This window comes from Ambystoma mexicanum, chromosome 2p (assembly GCF_040938575.1).
Source record: "Ambystoma mexicanum isolate Mex_15411 chromosome 2p, UKY_AmexF1_1, whole genome shotgun sequence".
Classification (NCBI taxonomy): Eukaryota; Metazoa; Chordata; class Amphibia; order Caudata; family Ambystomatidae; genus Ambystoma; species Ambystoma mexicanum.
Window position 1 is genome coordinate 1,422,055,447 of NC_090923.1, and position 15,247 is coordinate 1,422,070,693.

Consider the following 15,247-nt stretch of genomic DNA (forward strand, 5'->3'; position numbering starts at 1 on the left):
CTCTCGAATTCGTTTCTACCTCTTTCCTCGACACACACTTTATTCATGCCCCATTTCTACCTTTCGCATTCTCACCCGAGTTTCTCCCACTGCTGAACTCTGTCCATCTGTACCACACTTTTATCTACTTTTCTAATTCACATCTCCCCACCTACCCCTTACCTAAAACACTACTTCGTCCATCCATTCCCCTCTCTCCCAAGTTCCTGCTCACCTCGATCCCTGCTTCTCTCATTGCCATATCCATCACCCTCTCTCCCAGTCCTGACTCTCCATCCCTGCTCGCCTATATCTTTGCCTCTTATCAGCACACAGATGTCATTATTAACCTCCTCTCCCCCGAATGAATTGTTGGGAATGCTCTCAAGAACTTAAGGTGTTAGCTGCATTTTAGACATTCTGACTTAAGAATCAGCCTGGAAAAAAGATGATTCTCTGCATTCAAGAAACAGCAGTGCAATTTCCCAGCCAGAGTGCCTTCAATAAGACACGCCAACCTAATTTAACACACCCAAGTGAAAGCTAAAACATGAGCAGTGCTTTCATTTTTGTAAAGAAAAACGGTCACTCATGCTAAAACGGTTTCAGTTCAAACAACTCTACAATGCTTACCTTCTAAAGGCAACCTTGTTATCTAAATATTGCAAAATAAACTACATTTAATTTGCGAACCCGTTTTGTGTACTTTACTTAAAGTTAAATGAACATGTTTTACTTCCCCACCACAACAAAAAAACCTTTATTACCACTACTACTATGTAGTAAAAGCCTTACAGACATTGTGTGGGGTCATTCTAGCTTTCGATAATGACCCGTCTCCAACTTATGGACCTCTGCTTCACCTCGGGGCCATAACATGGGGTTGGTGGGGGGGCGTCATCCCGTGATGATGACGCCTCCCTCAGTCTATAAGGCTGCTGTATCAATTTTTTATCCTTCCACCGCAATCTGATCCAGTCTGTCGCTTAACTTCACCTGTCCTTCTCGCCCCCTCTCCCTCCCTTACCCCTCTCTCTCTCTCTCCAATCGTTCTTCAACTAAGTTTTTAATTCTCCTCTTAATTTTCACCTTTTGTCCCCTCTTTTCCCTTTTAAAGACTATGAGCTAGTCCGAAATCAATGTGTTTAGTCCTCGCTGTCAAGATGTGGTCAGCCTGCAAACAACCGGTTTCTTTGGTCTAGTGTTAGGGGCAGGTTGACCCACCCCTGTTATTCTAGCCATGTGAAAGGACTATAGCATCTAGATCCACGCTGTAGGATTAGTCGTTACTCTACCATGGGCTACACATTAAACCAATCTAACAGTGATTTCAGAAATGTAAATGAACTGGTTCTCTTTGCTTTGGAACGGCATCATTCAAGAGCAGTTGCAGAATTATGTTCCTATCATTCGGTGTTAGGCAATGTGTGGCAATCATTAATTTATCCCCTTCCTTTTTCTTTGTAATCTTCAGAGAGAGAGAGATAATCTTCAGAGAGAGAGAGAGAGAGAGAGATAATCTTCAGAGAGAGAGAGAGATAATCTTGAGAGGGAGAGAGATAATCTTGAGAGGGAGAGAGATAATCTTGAGAGGGAGAGAGATAATCTTGAGAGGGAGAGAGATAATCTTGAGAGGGAGAGAGATAATCTTGAGAGGGAGAGATAATCTTGAGAGAGAGATAATCTTGAGAGAGAGAGAGAGAGAGAGAGAGAGAGAGAGAGAGAGAGAGAGAGAGAGAGAGAGAATCTTGAGAGAGAGAGAATCTTGAGAGAGAGAGAGAGAGACTCTTGAGAGAGAGAGAAAAAAACAGAGAAACAGGAGAGTCTCATTGGTGATTTCTAAACCGATAACTGAGAACTAACTTGTTTAAAATGCTTAGTTGCTTATGACCCTTAGGAATGCTTATTGTTGCTCTTTTCTCTGAAAACTGATAGTTGTACATTAGTGCTGTCTGGGACCCTGTCGGAATGTTTGGAATCCACTCTATAATGGGTGTTATTGACTGCAACCAGAGTTTCTTATTGGCGGAGAGGTCAATAATGAAGACTGGGTGCTAATGTGACATGAACCTTGTCACTTGGCAGTAACCGCCTGCCGACAAGTTAAAGGACCCACCAAAGTGAGTAGGTTTCATGCGCTCTTGGTGACAGGTAGGTTTGTCCCGGCCTCGAGGTTCCTATGAGCACTAGTAAGTAAATGCAGATGCTAATGCGTTTAATAAATCCTTCGATGAAATGACACTTGTGGTCAATCATCCATTCACAAAGGCAATTGTACCCAAACAAAATTGCCCACTATGTCAATTAGGAAAGGGTGTTCTGAAATGAGCTCCCTTTCTAGCAGTCATTCCAGACAATCAAAACAGCAGTGATGGAAGAATGGGCAAGTGGCAGGGTTGTGTGGTGGTTGGGGGGGTACAGGGCAATTTGGGGGGACAGTGAGGGCGGTGAGTGGGAGACATGTACGTTTTTTTTCAAGGTTTTTCTAAATGAGTCTGCTTACTCAAATCTGAGATCTTATTTACCCTAAATTAAGATTTATTAAATCACCTGCTGGGGGTATTCACAAGGACATTTCCTTCATCTTAATTAAACTAGGGTGGTTACGAAGGAATTTATTGAGCCTTGGAGTTGGTGAAAATCTTGTAAATGCGGTTGCCTGCTCGCGTCTTTCTGAAGCAGGCTGTTCCCTCCTTAAATCTTGTAGAAATGTGCTAAACATTAGCGCTTCATCAAATTAAGAAGAGATGGTCCAAACGAGGTGATTGGCTCAACAAATCTCGTAGAACTATTTAAAGGGAGGTCATGGGTCAGGGCTCCTTAAAGCTGGTGATTAAGCTGGTAAGGGAGTCCCATTTTCTCTGCCATAATTCTTCTAAGAATCATGACTTGCACCTGTTTAAATCTGTTGATTGTATCGTGCAACATTTAAATTGTTCAGAATTCCTTATAAAATGAGTAAAGTATCTAATGTCTTTGCATAACCAGGTTCTGCAACTGAACAAAAGGATGGAGCAAGTTTGCTTGAATTTCAAGATACACCTAATGGGGGAATATCTGAGATAAGCAGCACAAGTAAGTAAAGGCGGAAAGACTATTTTCCATAGGAATATCGAACATAAATGCTTTCTATCTCAGGAAAACCATGCAGATCTCCATGATAATAGAGCAAAAAAAGAATTACATTTTTCTGAGCAGGAAACAACGGTCTGGCAATTCCAGTAAGAAAGTTGATTAAACTAAATGGTGGTGACAAATCTCTAGCTCTCATTGGAATCATTATACTGTATTACACTCTGCCAAAAAGGCCTAAGCACCAAATGTGCCCAGTACCTCAGTAGATGGGCTATAGGAGCCAACACATTGTTACATAAAGCAAAATCAACATGAGGTATCTGTTCAGTCCCAAAAGGAATTGCTGCCAGTTTCATGTCATGATGCTGCTCATTTAACAGTTTTTCCACATTGCCGCCTTGTTGTGGCTGGGGCACTATATATTTGTACCGGCATGCATACAACCGCACAGGATAGCAGAGGTAGCACTTCACAATCAGTGAGCCGCGGGGGGGGGGGGGGTGTTCACTGTGTATAAAAGCATGCAATGATTGAAGTGGGCCCCCTGAGGGAGTACATAGTCCATGCAGTGACCAGAACATGTGTGGACTATGGAGGAGCCCACCGTTCGTGGGGGGGGTACACGACTGAAGGTGTTGCACATGACATGGGGCCACTCGGCAGCTATGAGAGCTGGTGATGCTGATTCTGCAGTGATTATGTTGAGCAGCTCAAAGGAAGAACACAGTTAAGATATTAATACTATAGTCCATGCCCATATAGTTTATTTCATTGCCTGGCGTTAATGTTTTTCTGCTTTGGATAATGGGGAAACCTACACTAATCAGTTGCTTTAACGATTATTTATTAAGGATCAGGATGTCTGTTTTCCTCCCAACTGCTGTTAGCGACAACATAGGAAGTAAATGGAGTGAAGTGTTAACATTATCTATTATTTAACGGCTCACAGTGAAATATATTCCACGGAATTTTACCTTTTTACGTATAATCTCATTACTCAAGATAACATGGAGGCATCTCTTTTACAAGAAACGGCTATGCGAGAGGAAGATGTTCAAAAAAATAAAAATAGAAAAAAAATGTGGATTTGGAAATATCTACTGGTAAGTGGAGGAGTTTCATGTATACATTTTTTAGATGCGCAAAATACAATGTAGTGAGACACGAGCATGGTGGATGTGTTTGTGAACATAATGGATGCCACTGGGTACATACTGAGTCATATTTGTGTCAGGAGAGTAAACGGAGCACTTTTTTTTTTAAACAGTACTAGAATCCTAGATTGGCTTCTGTTGCAGACACTCATTCTCGCAGGTCATTTCAACCTCACACTCAGGTCTGCACTAGGTGGTAGACCAGTAATAATAGTCTTGGAATGTGCGTAGCAATTATCTTGATCTTTTACACACCTATGAATGGTACAAGACCTTCAATAAAAGACTGTGTTAGAATAAAGGTACTGATCACATCCTTGATGCATTTATCAAGAATTTTACTAGGAATGTTATTTGAATCACAAAAGGGAAGCTTGATGGATAGTGTGTCCAGCAAAAGACATCCTTTGCAATTTATTGTCTTTCATTACATGATTTCAATACGGTTATAAGGTCTTATAGACCACAGAGCAGGACCCATGTTTCTAGAATAAGTCAAGCCACAATAAATCTAGTGTAAGGTGCCCAGTGGACATTATCACATTCCACTCCCTCTGTGCTTTTCACACAGTTCACATGCCTTTAAATTTAGGACCATTCATTTAACTATTTGTGAAAAAAAAATAAGGTTGGTCTAACCAATGGCAAAATGGCTAGAAAATAGGATGAGGTGGGGTGGTGGTTCACTGCCCCCAGACACCTAGCTCTTTAAATTGGTGATCAGTCCTCCTTGAATGTGACAGGTAGATACCCAAGAATACAGGGTTTGGGTTTAAGGATGAGGAGCTTGAAATACAGGTATGTTGTATGCTGATTATTTTCTTTATTACATTTGTATAGCGCACAGCATCCCTTAGGCACTGTTACTTGAGGGGAGCTTAGTTACAGGGAGAGGGCACATGGGGAGAAGCAGTTGTACATTGAGCAACTAGAGCAAGTATACATATGAACATAGGTGAGTAACATCTATGTGGGATCACGTTTATGTGGTGAGCAGGTAGATTATGGCTTTAGATAGTGGCGCGTTTCAGGTGAAGAGCACGGTTTTCATGGTTTTGTGAAAAGTCACGAGGAGGGCTTGCCTCGTATAGAGGGAGGTAGGGCATTCCAATGTGATGGTGCTAGGTAGGGGAAGCTGGAGCCACTTGCTCTAATTCTTACCATCGGCACACAGAGCATGTTGGCGTAGGGTGTCCTAATTGGTCTTGTGGAGGAACAGGGGTGAATCCTTTGTGAGAGGTATTCGGGTGCAGAGTGGTAGATGCACTTGTGGGTCAGTGTTAGGGTTTTGAATCAGATTCTCTCTTTTATTGGAAGCCAGTGGGCTGCTCTCCTGGCAGCAGTAATGTGCTCTCTTTTCGCAATGCCTTGAGCTGCGCGGAGTGCGTTGTTCTGGATGACTTGTAGTCTGTCCAGGTTTTTGGTGGAGGTTCCCAGGAAGAGGACGTTGCAGTAGTCTAGTCTTGAGCCTGTGATGGCTCTGGCTATGTTGGTGCAGTTCTCTTTGGAGAGGAATGGCCTAGCTGCGTTGATTAGTTTGGCGTGGTATGCTGCCGAAGAAGCGATAGCACTAACTTGTTTACTCATGGATAGATTGGAGTCTAAATAGACTCCAAGGGTTTTGACTGAGTCTGATACAGGAATTTTGATGGAGTCAATAGTGAAGTGGCTAAATTGTGAGTCGAGATTTTTTAAGTTGGGCGAACCTACCAGGAGGAGTTCTGTCTTGTAAGAGTTGAGGCACAGTCCGCCTGCTGCCATCCAGGCCTAATTGGTGTTGTAAATGTCGTTGAGCATAGCAGAGTCCTTGTCATAGTTGCCTCTGAGGCTGAGGAGGATCTGGGTATCGTCGGCGTAGTATGTGCCCATAGCGTTGAGGATGAGGAAGAGTGGGCGAGTAAAGATGTTGTAGAGGGTGGGGGGAGAGGCAGGAGCCTTGAGGAACTCCACAGAGCATGATGGTGGGTGAGGCGGAGGCCAGGTCAGAAAATACTTTCATGGTTCTGTCTTGTAGGAAGGAGGTGATCCAGGTCGTGGTGTCGAGGGAGAATCTGGCTATAGTGGAAAGGTGATGACATAGGACATGGTGGTCTACGAGGTCGAATGCTGCAGAGAGGTCGAGGAGCAGGAGTAGAGCTGGTTTGCCTAGGTCTCTGGCATTGTCCATTTGATTCTTTAGATCAAGTAATGCGGTTTCTGTCCCGTGCCTGGGGCGAAAACCAGATTGGCGTAGCCCTAGGAGCTTGTTTTCTTCAATGAAGTGCTGCACCTGCAGGTAGGCTCTTTGTCCAGTATCTTGAGCAGGAAGGGGACGGTGGTGATGGGCCTGTAATTATTGGGGGAGGAAGGGTCGAGAGAGTTTTTTTTTTTTTTCAAGAGGGGCGTACACAAGCTTCCTTGAGGCAGGAGGGGACTTTCCCAGTGGCAAATGAGGCATTGACGAAAACAGTCAGGAATGGTCCGAGGGTCTCGGCACAGTCTTTAATAGAGGCAGAGCAGGAGTCACCCTTACAGTTGGATGGTTTTAGGGTCCTCATGAGGTTGATCATGTCCTGTTCCTGTATGGCTTTCAATGAAAAGACAGGGGTAAGGTCAAGGGAGGTGGGCGGGGGGTGTTGAGCAGGTACTTAGTGGACTGATATTGATATTGATATTTTATTTCTATCGCGCTCGTACACAAGTGTTTCAGAGCGCGAGACTAGATTTTGGTTTGGAGTGTGCTAAATTTGTTGCACACCATGTCTCATCTTTGGTGAGGTTTAGGGGGGGCGGGTGTAGGGGTCTCTAGTTCTCTGATGATGGAGAAGATTTATTTGGTATTGGAGTTGGCATCAGTGATTCTTCATTGGAAGGATTTAGCTTTGGTGAGGATGATGGCCTTCTTGTACTCTTTGGAGCATGCTTTGAAGGTGAGTTTGTCTTTATCTGAGTGGGAGGTTTGCCACTGGGTGAGGGCTGTCTGTTTTTCAGTGCGGAGTATGAGTAGGTCTGGGGTGAAGCAACAATTGGAGTGAGTTATGGGTTTTTGTTTATGGGGTTTGAGCGGGGCTATGGCGTTGACGGCTGATTTAATGTAGGCATCGTATGAGAGTGTGAGAGTTTCTGGATCCGTGCAGAAGGGTGGTCTGAAGGCTGGGCCTTGGAGGAAGTGTAATAATCTCCCTTTGGTTAGCTGGCGGGAGCTTCTTGCGAGGGCAGGTGTAAAGGGTTGAGGAGATGGTGTAGAGTTCGTTATGGGTATGGTGAAAGAGATGATGTCGGGGTCAGACCATGTGGTGGGGGTATTACCCGTGATTGTGATAGGGCAGTTATGTTGGGCGATCCAGTCCAGGGTTCTCCCTAGAGAGTGGGTGGGGTCGGAGATGGTGTTTTTGAATCCTAGAGTCTTAAGGGCTGAGTTGAGGGATTTAGCAGCTGGATTCTTAGTGTCATGGAGGCCTAGGTTTACATCAACGAGAAGGATAGCTTTGGAAGGTTTCTTGAGATTGTCTGAGAGGAGATGAGTGAATGCGGACTGGAAGTCGCCTAGGGGAACTGGGGGGGCGGTAGACGAGGTGTATGGCAATGGTGTATTTATTTTATTCATTTGTTACACGCCCCAGGCCCTGGGGTATCACGGCATGGTTACAGACAGCATTGATAATTATAATACAATTGTACAGATATGCATAACGTTATTACAGCGAGAAGAAAAAATATAGGTAGCTCAGAAACATAATTTACATGTGGGTCTATTGTACTAGGCTCCAGTATTGGTTGAACAACTATGTTTTTAGCAGTTTTTTAAAGCCAGGAAACAAGGTTTCTTTTTTTATGATGGGGAAGGGAGTTCCAGTGATTAGGTGCTAAGACTTGAAAACTGCTACCCCCTGCTCTGGAGTTTTTATACCAGGGAGTGACTAGTAGTAAATTGTTGTTGGATCTTGGAGTTCTGGTATATTCTTTTTTCTGAAGGACCTGGTTGAGGTAGATCAGGGCTTTTTTGGCAAAGCATTTGTATGTGATACAGAGTGTTTTGAAGAGAATTCTTGCTTTGATAGGTAGCCAGTGGGCTTCCTTCCTTGTCTTGGTGATATGTTCAAACTTTTTTTTATCCCTAGTGCTGCTCTTAACGCCCTGTTTTGAATCAATTGTAGTTTACTGATGTTGGTGTTCGATATTCCTAGCATTAAGACATTGCAATAATCTAACTTGGACAACACTAGTGCCCTAGCCAGGGTGGAACAGTTTGTCGGGGTCAGAAATTGTCTGCTTGTTGCGATGAGTTTAGAGGTGTAGGCTGAAGTGGAAGAGAGCGAGCTGATGTGTTTGGACATGGAACCATGGTGAGGTTAGCATCTAGGTATACTCCTAATGTTTTTACCTGCTTGAGAACTGAGATAGGAGTGCCATCGATATTGATCGAAGCGTAGTCTGAGTGGAGGGTAGCTAGTTTGGCGGTTGAGACCACGATGAAGACCGTCTTTTCATCGTTGAGACACAGACTATTTAGAGCCATCCAATTTTGAATAATGGCAAAAATTTAGTTTATGGTCAAGGTGTCTTGGTCATAGTTTCCTGAAATGGGTATGATGATCTGGGTGTCATCCGCAAAGTTAGTGTAGATGACACCCATATCGTCTAAAGCCGAAAAGAAGAGTTTGGTGCAGGCGTTGTAGAGCGTGGGGGAGAGACAAGATCCTTGAGGTACTCCAATTGGAACTGGTATAGTTCCAATTGGAGGCTTCCTTGCTTATGGCGGCTCTAGAGGTGCGTTCGGCAAGAAAGGATTTCACCCATAATGTGGCATCGTTGGAGAAGTGAAAGTCCTTGGCTAAAGAATTGCACAGTTTATCATGGATCACTAGGTCGAAAGCGGTGGATAGGACTAGCAACATGATGATGCAGAGTTTTCCAGAGTCTCTGATAGTATCCATTTGGATTTTGAGGTCCAAGAGGGCTGTTTCCGTACTACGATTGGGCCTGAAGCTTGATTGTCTAGTTCCATGTAAATGATTCTGTTCAAAATGTGCTTGTATTTGCATTTAGGCTATTTTGTCTATAAGTTTGAGTAGGAATGGGACCGTTGGTATTGGACGATAATTGGTAGGTATTGCTGGGTCCAAAGAGGTTTTTTTTTAAAAAAGTGGGGTGACCCAAGCTTCTTTGATACTGATTGGGACTGTGTTGGTGATGAAGGAGGAGTTAACTAAGTTAGTGATGATGGGGGTGAGGGAGGATGCGCATGCTTTAACTAGTTTGGCTGGGACATTATCCCCTTTACAGTTGAAAGCTTTGAGCTTGGAAATGGTGTCTAGTACTAGATCTTGGGAAAACGGTGAGTGTCACGGTTGGGATGGGATTTTCTAGTTCTCCAAGGATAGAGAACAGTTCTTTAGCATCTGATGCGGCATTGCTGATGTGTGTGTTGTAGGAGTTGGCTTTATGGGAAATAATGGCAGCTTTATATCTTTTGCTGGCTTCCTTGAAGGCTTTGGCAGAGTCTGGAGTGGGGTGTTTACTCTAAACGTGTTCAAGGTCACGTTTCGTTCTTCTTAGAGCAGCTAATTCTTCATCGAACCAGAAGTGGGATTTTTTGTAGGCACGTCTTGTTTTAGTGGTGATCGGTGCTCCTTCGTCAATGGTGAGAGAGAGAGGCATCTGTGGTAGTAGTCCGCTATGGTGCTCATGTATTATTTTTCTAATGGCTAGGCAGTCTTTCGCTATTAGCACTACACCTCCACCTCTGGATGGTCGATCTGGTCTAATGATGGCTTAGCCGGTGGGGGGAGGAGGAGTGCAAGAGAGTGCAGGGCCTGAAGCTTCATGTAGCCAAGTTTTGGTGACCATGAGGAGGTCAAGGTTGTGGGTGGAGATGAGGTCATGAATGTCTAGGGCATGAGCATTGATAGATCTGGCATTCATCATGGCACATTTGAGCTGCGGTTCAGTGGTGACTGAAGGATGGGGAATGGGTGGCGGGGTTGGAGATGGGGGCAGTGAGTTCATGTGTTGTTATAGCCTTGTCAGTACATATGTTCTTGGTAGCTACTGGGGTGGTGGGCACCAGGGATGTGGCATTCAACTCATTGCAATTGACATTAGTGGTAGAAGAATGTGGCATCACAGTTATTACAACAGGGGTCCCATTTTCGGGAGTGGTAGGCACCAGGGAGGTGACACTCCGCAAAAATATGTTAGGTATGGGTGGGTTAAAGTCACGTGTGAAACAGGTGGTAGTTGCTGCTTGGGGCATGATAGGTGGCTTGGGGAGGGGCAACTAAGTAGTGGGGACAGGGATCAGGAGGCTGCCTTGTAGGCAGGCGTTTCGATAAGTGGAGGGTGGCAGTGAGTCGTGAGTGGTTTGAATCATGCGGGCACGTTTCCTCGTTAGTCTAGCAGCCAAGCAAACATGTATATGGAGTGGATTTGTATCGAACTCCTTACCTTGAATGAGTTTGGAAGATCTGCGGCTGATGGTTGCATCCATATTGGGTGCGTCAGTCTCGGTTATGGCGCTCATGGAACAATATTAATAATATCTATCTGCTGGGGTAGATCGGGCATGGCGGGTGGCAGAGTTCTGTGCCCTTGTCAGTCCTGGACAGGCACGGACAGGAGTAGGCCTTACTCATGTGGGGCCGGCTTCTGCCTCCAGTCTCACTGGATTGGCTAAAAAGCCGCTCTAACAGTTGCTAGGCAACTAGAATAAACCATGCTGGCTCGTCAGGCGGCGGCCATTTTCCAAATGCTCACACAGAGTCAGAGCTCCACGCGGAATGAAATGGTGGCTGCATGATCAGGGGCAGGCACCTGGGGGCCAAATGCTGAGGCCAGATGCATCCAAGCGCTGGAGCCACGGCTCGTGTGGCATGCAGCTGGCGGGGACGTTGCACAGTGAGTCCTTCAGCTGGTCTCTCTCCTCCTCGGTGGCGCTGTCTCTGCAGCAGGGAGGGTCACGCACACGAATTTCCAGTTACTCTGAATGTTCGTAATCTGTTATAACCAGTTATCTGATTTACAAACTATCACACAAAGAGGGTGCATGTGGTTGTTGGGAGTATGTTAAATGGTAGCAGCAAATATTTGGAAATGCAAGTTTCATCGGACCAAGGAGATCTCTACATCCAATCTGAAAAGGGCCTGAAAACTAAAGAGGTATAGATGAGGAGGTCCCAAATGAATTTCAAATTACGGGATAAAATTCACATTGTCAAGATGTTCATTCTCAAAGTTTTTTTTAGAATTTTTTTTAGAAAGACCTTGTGAACATTTCTAGATTACTTTGTGTGGTGTTTATTTTTCGTTTTTTTCTGGCAACTAAATGGGCAGTGAGGGCAATATAGCTTCCCATATTTTCAGTTTAGGGCAACATCTTACTTTCGCAGCAACTGTCACACCGGTTGACAAAACCATCTGCCAAGGAAATAGAAATTTGAATGGAAGAGCGAAAGCTGCTCTAACGGTTTAACATGCTTAGTTTTCTGCAAAAGTTAAAAGGCAGTGTCGTTCTTCACATGATCAACACAATGGTTGGTGCATGAATGGAAACTCCAGCTTCTTTAGAGCAAAAAATGTTTGGTACATTGTCTGCTTTTCAAAATATCCCAGAACTCTGTGATGGGTAGGGCTTCCTCAGCCTTGTGTTCAGGGTATAAGAAAGACCTACCCAAAACTAGACAATCCACCTGACATTCCTAGTGGTAAACATGGGTGAGCATTCAAGACGACGCTTCCGAGGGGCGGGAGGTAATTCGGTTTAAGACCTAGGACATCAGTAAGGGAATGCCCACGCGATCTATTCTTGAAACATCTTCGCCTGCTGTGCAGGCATGTACAACTATACTACAGTTTAGCAGTGGTTAACTTTATGAAATAGTTGTACTGTATTTGCACATAAATATTTGCACATAAAATTTTAAAAAAAAGTTTACAATAAAATTGATTGCAAATGGTCCAAGAATCTGGACATATGATGCCAAAACCTCACAAACTGGTTTTACGTCAGCCATAGCTATTGGCCTTGTCAATGGTTGCTTAAACGCTTTGCTGAAGTTGCCTTACAAGCCCAGATGAAGGAGGTTCCATGCATCCACCACCCTTTCTATGAAGAACTTTATAATTTTACGAGTTCCACACCCTCTAACCGATCATATCCCATGCGCCCTTATTTTAGAAATAAACCTACAGAAATATTCTCCTACTCTTCTGTACTTATTTATTTTTCATTTTTGTTTCAGCATTTTACAGAAGCTTTACTTGCAAATAAAACCGTAAACAACAAAACGGGTACTGGTAATAGCTCCTCAAATACCCTCATACTTGTAGTAAACCCTTAAACCCGTGGAATTATCGCGAATAGCGAGCACTGAGCCCAGAATGCCAGCCTAAAAAAATCTTAGCCTATAACTAGGTCATCATAGGCTTTTGAAACGTAAGCAAATCCTGGCCGCATGATGTAGCGGAGAGATCATGCCAAAAGAATTTAGTGTGTGAGGACCAGCATAACCAGAGAACATCAACCAGTGCACCTAACGGCTTCTTGGCTCTCTCATAATACCTTAAATGGCAAATTAATTAGCCAGATAACTTGAGTTCCTTTGGTGCAATACCTTGATGTTCAGTTAAGTGACCTGTTTAGTCCATGTTTCAATGATTCCGAACGGAGGACATGTAATTGTGGCTTTTAACAATCCATAATAACTCTTCTAGAAATGCAACACAAGGATGTTGTCACAATGTCCACTCACTATGCCTGATAAAGATTCAAATTCAATGTGTTTTTCATTTTTTTTTCTTTGTTATTCTGGTAGGTAATCTCCGCAAGCATGAAGGCCAGAATCCTGAAAAGCATGCCGATACGCTGCAGTCAAAAACGCAAACATCAGCACTTGATCCTCCGCCGATAAACAAGCTCTTGTCCATAAAAGAAAAATTGAAAAAACTCCACTGCCCAGATCAGAAGGAGCTTTGCAGCATTCAGCACCTTCTAGGGACTCCAGCAACAGCCCCTCATGCCACAAAAATACATCCTGCTGCCAGTTCCCCCATCACAGCTGGCGCAGCAGGTGACTTGGAGCATGATCCGATAACACAACCGTACTTGTTTGATTTTTGTGAGAAGCTTTGCATTTCACAAGAGGGCCTTGTGAGACACCGGCAAATTAATTCTGGTCAAAAACCCTTTGATTGCTCTGAATGTGGAAGAAGCTTCTTAGGCAAAGGGTGGTTAAATCGCCACCGAAGAAGTACCCACCCTGGAGTAAAGACATTCGTATGTAATGAATGTGGGGTTTACTTCGCTAGCAAGGGGCTACTTGAACTTCACCAGAAAATCCATGTTGTCAAAAAACGCACCCCGGAGAAACTATCTGCACATCTTGGAGGTAGGAAATGGATGCTAATATTGAAACAAGTTGAAGTGTATTTGCTAAATTAAAACTGAAAATGTGGCAGATTTGTATTCAAATGGATGGTTACCAAGGCAGATTAGATGTATATGCACAATGCTTTGCGTATAATACATAATGTGCAAAGCTTGGATGGCAGAATAGTCATCCATTTATAGAATTATAGAACCTTTACAAATACATTTTAATGCATAGATTCCCTAATATGTGCTGGACAATGGTTACAACATGTTCAACTTGTACAAGAGCTGATGTTCGAGAATTAAAACTGGTCCAAGACCAAGCCTCTGAATATTCAGGAATGGAATAGGAGACTCCTGCATTTGGGTTCGGGATCTGTGTAAGCTAGTAAAATGGTTCATATACAGAATTAGCTGGGAACTTGTTAAGTTGCATAGCCACTTAGACGTGCAGGAAAGGAGTTTAATAATTGTTGCGGGAAAGTATTTTTCAAAGTGCAAACTAGTCTTATGCAAAAATTGCCCAACCAGTGTGGGTCTTGGTTTCTGTGTCTTTCTTTTTACTTTCCCTCTTAGCGTTTTTAAATTTGTTTGTTACCTCATGGTGATGCACGGTCATGGCTGCATGTTGGGTCCAATGTTGCGGCCAAATAAAATACATTTTAGCCCTGTGCCTGGGATTGACACTTCCAGCATTGTGCCTATAGTTGTCCTAATCATGTTGGTGGCCCACAATCCGGTCACTGTGATAACCAGCGCCAGCTTGGGGAACACTTGGAAAGGGATGAGAAGGAGTACCCATCCTAAAAAGAGGGACTCCCACAGGCCTGATGTAGGTTTGGGGACACAACAGCTGCTTAGTTTCATACTACGTGATGCAGCCAACGTGAGCTATGTAAGAAACCAGGTGGTGTCTCACCCACTAGTCCCTGCAGATCGCTATCTCAGGTGGCCAGGGCACGGCCATCGCCTTTGATCCAGACCCTAAGGGTGGACCAGTGCAGGAGGATCACCTGGGTGGGGGGTTTTCGGGGAATGGCACCCTGCAACACCTTTACCCCATCTTACCAGGTAGGATACGTGGGAACTTTAGTAGCAGATGAACATTTGGCCTATGCATTTCGGACTGTTCAAGGTCCTTTGTCAGGACCTGTATTATCTTGGTAAATTCCAAATTATCACATCAATACACCCAATATAATTCATCACAACAGTAAAGAGTAACACTAGAGCATAACCAATCATAGTCAATGTGCATGTTGATATCATAAACATTAAACAAAACGTACAACATATTCACATAATGTAAAGGGGAGAGGAAAAGAGAAAGGAAAAATAACCAAGTACAATGGGAGAAAGGTATTAGCTGAATGATTTCAGTTTTGGTGGAATGCAAAGATGACTGAAATTTATAACGTGTGCTGACCTGGTGGTGCTTTCAAAATGGGGAGTTCTGTGGTGGAAAAGAAATGGAGCACGGATTAATTGTTCTATTTGCAATTAAACGGACTACAAACTAACAATAATGATGCGGTGAACGGCTCTTCATCTTATCATATGAGCTACGGCTCAGATCCTCAAAAGGTTAATAGTTGTAACAGCGGTGGCATGCGAAAGGCTAGCCACCGTAGTCAAAAAGTGAAACTGACACGTTTTCTATGGCGTTCACTCACGCTGCTGCTGTGGATCT

The 15,247-nt window shown here is 43.9% G+C and overlaps 1 protein-coding gene across 8 annotated transcripts in view; it reads left to right on the plus strand.

Annotated features, from left to right (window-relative positions):
- The window catches only part of LOC138567574 (zinc finger protein 250-like), a 312,546-nt gene that overhangs the window by 193,813 nt on the left and 103,486 nt on the right, over nt 1-15,247 (plus strand). For all 8 annotated transcript variants that reach the window (XM_069645935.1, XM_069645937.1, XM_069645931.1 and 5 more), the window contains exons 4-5: nt 2,968-3,054; nt 13,001-13,573. In XM_069645935.1, the coding sequence (XP_069502036.1) occupies nt 2,968-3,054; nt 13,001-13,573 (660 nt within the window). The remainder of the gene's footprint in view (nt 1-2,967; nt 3,055-13,000; nt 13,574-15,247) is intronic.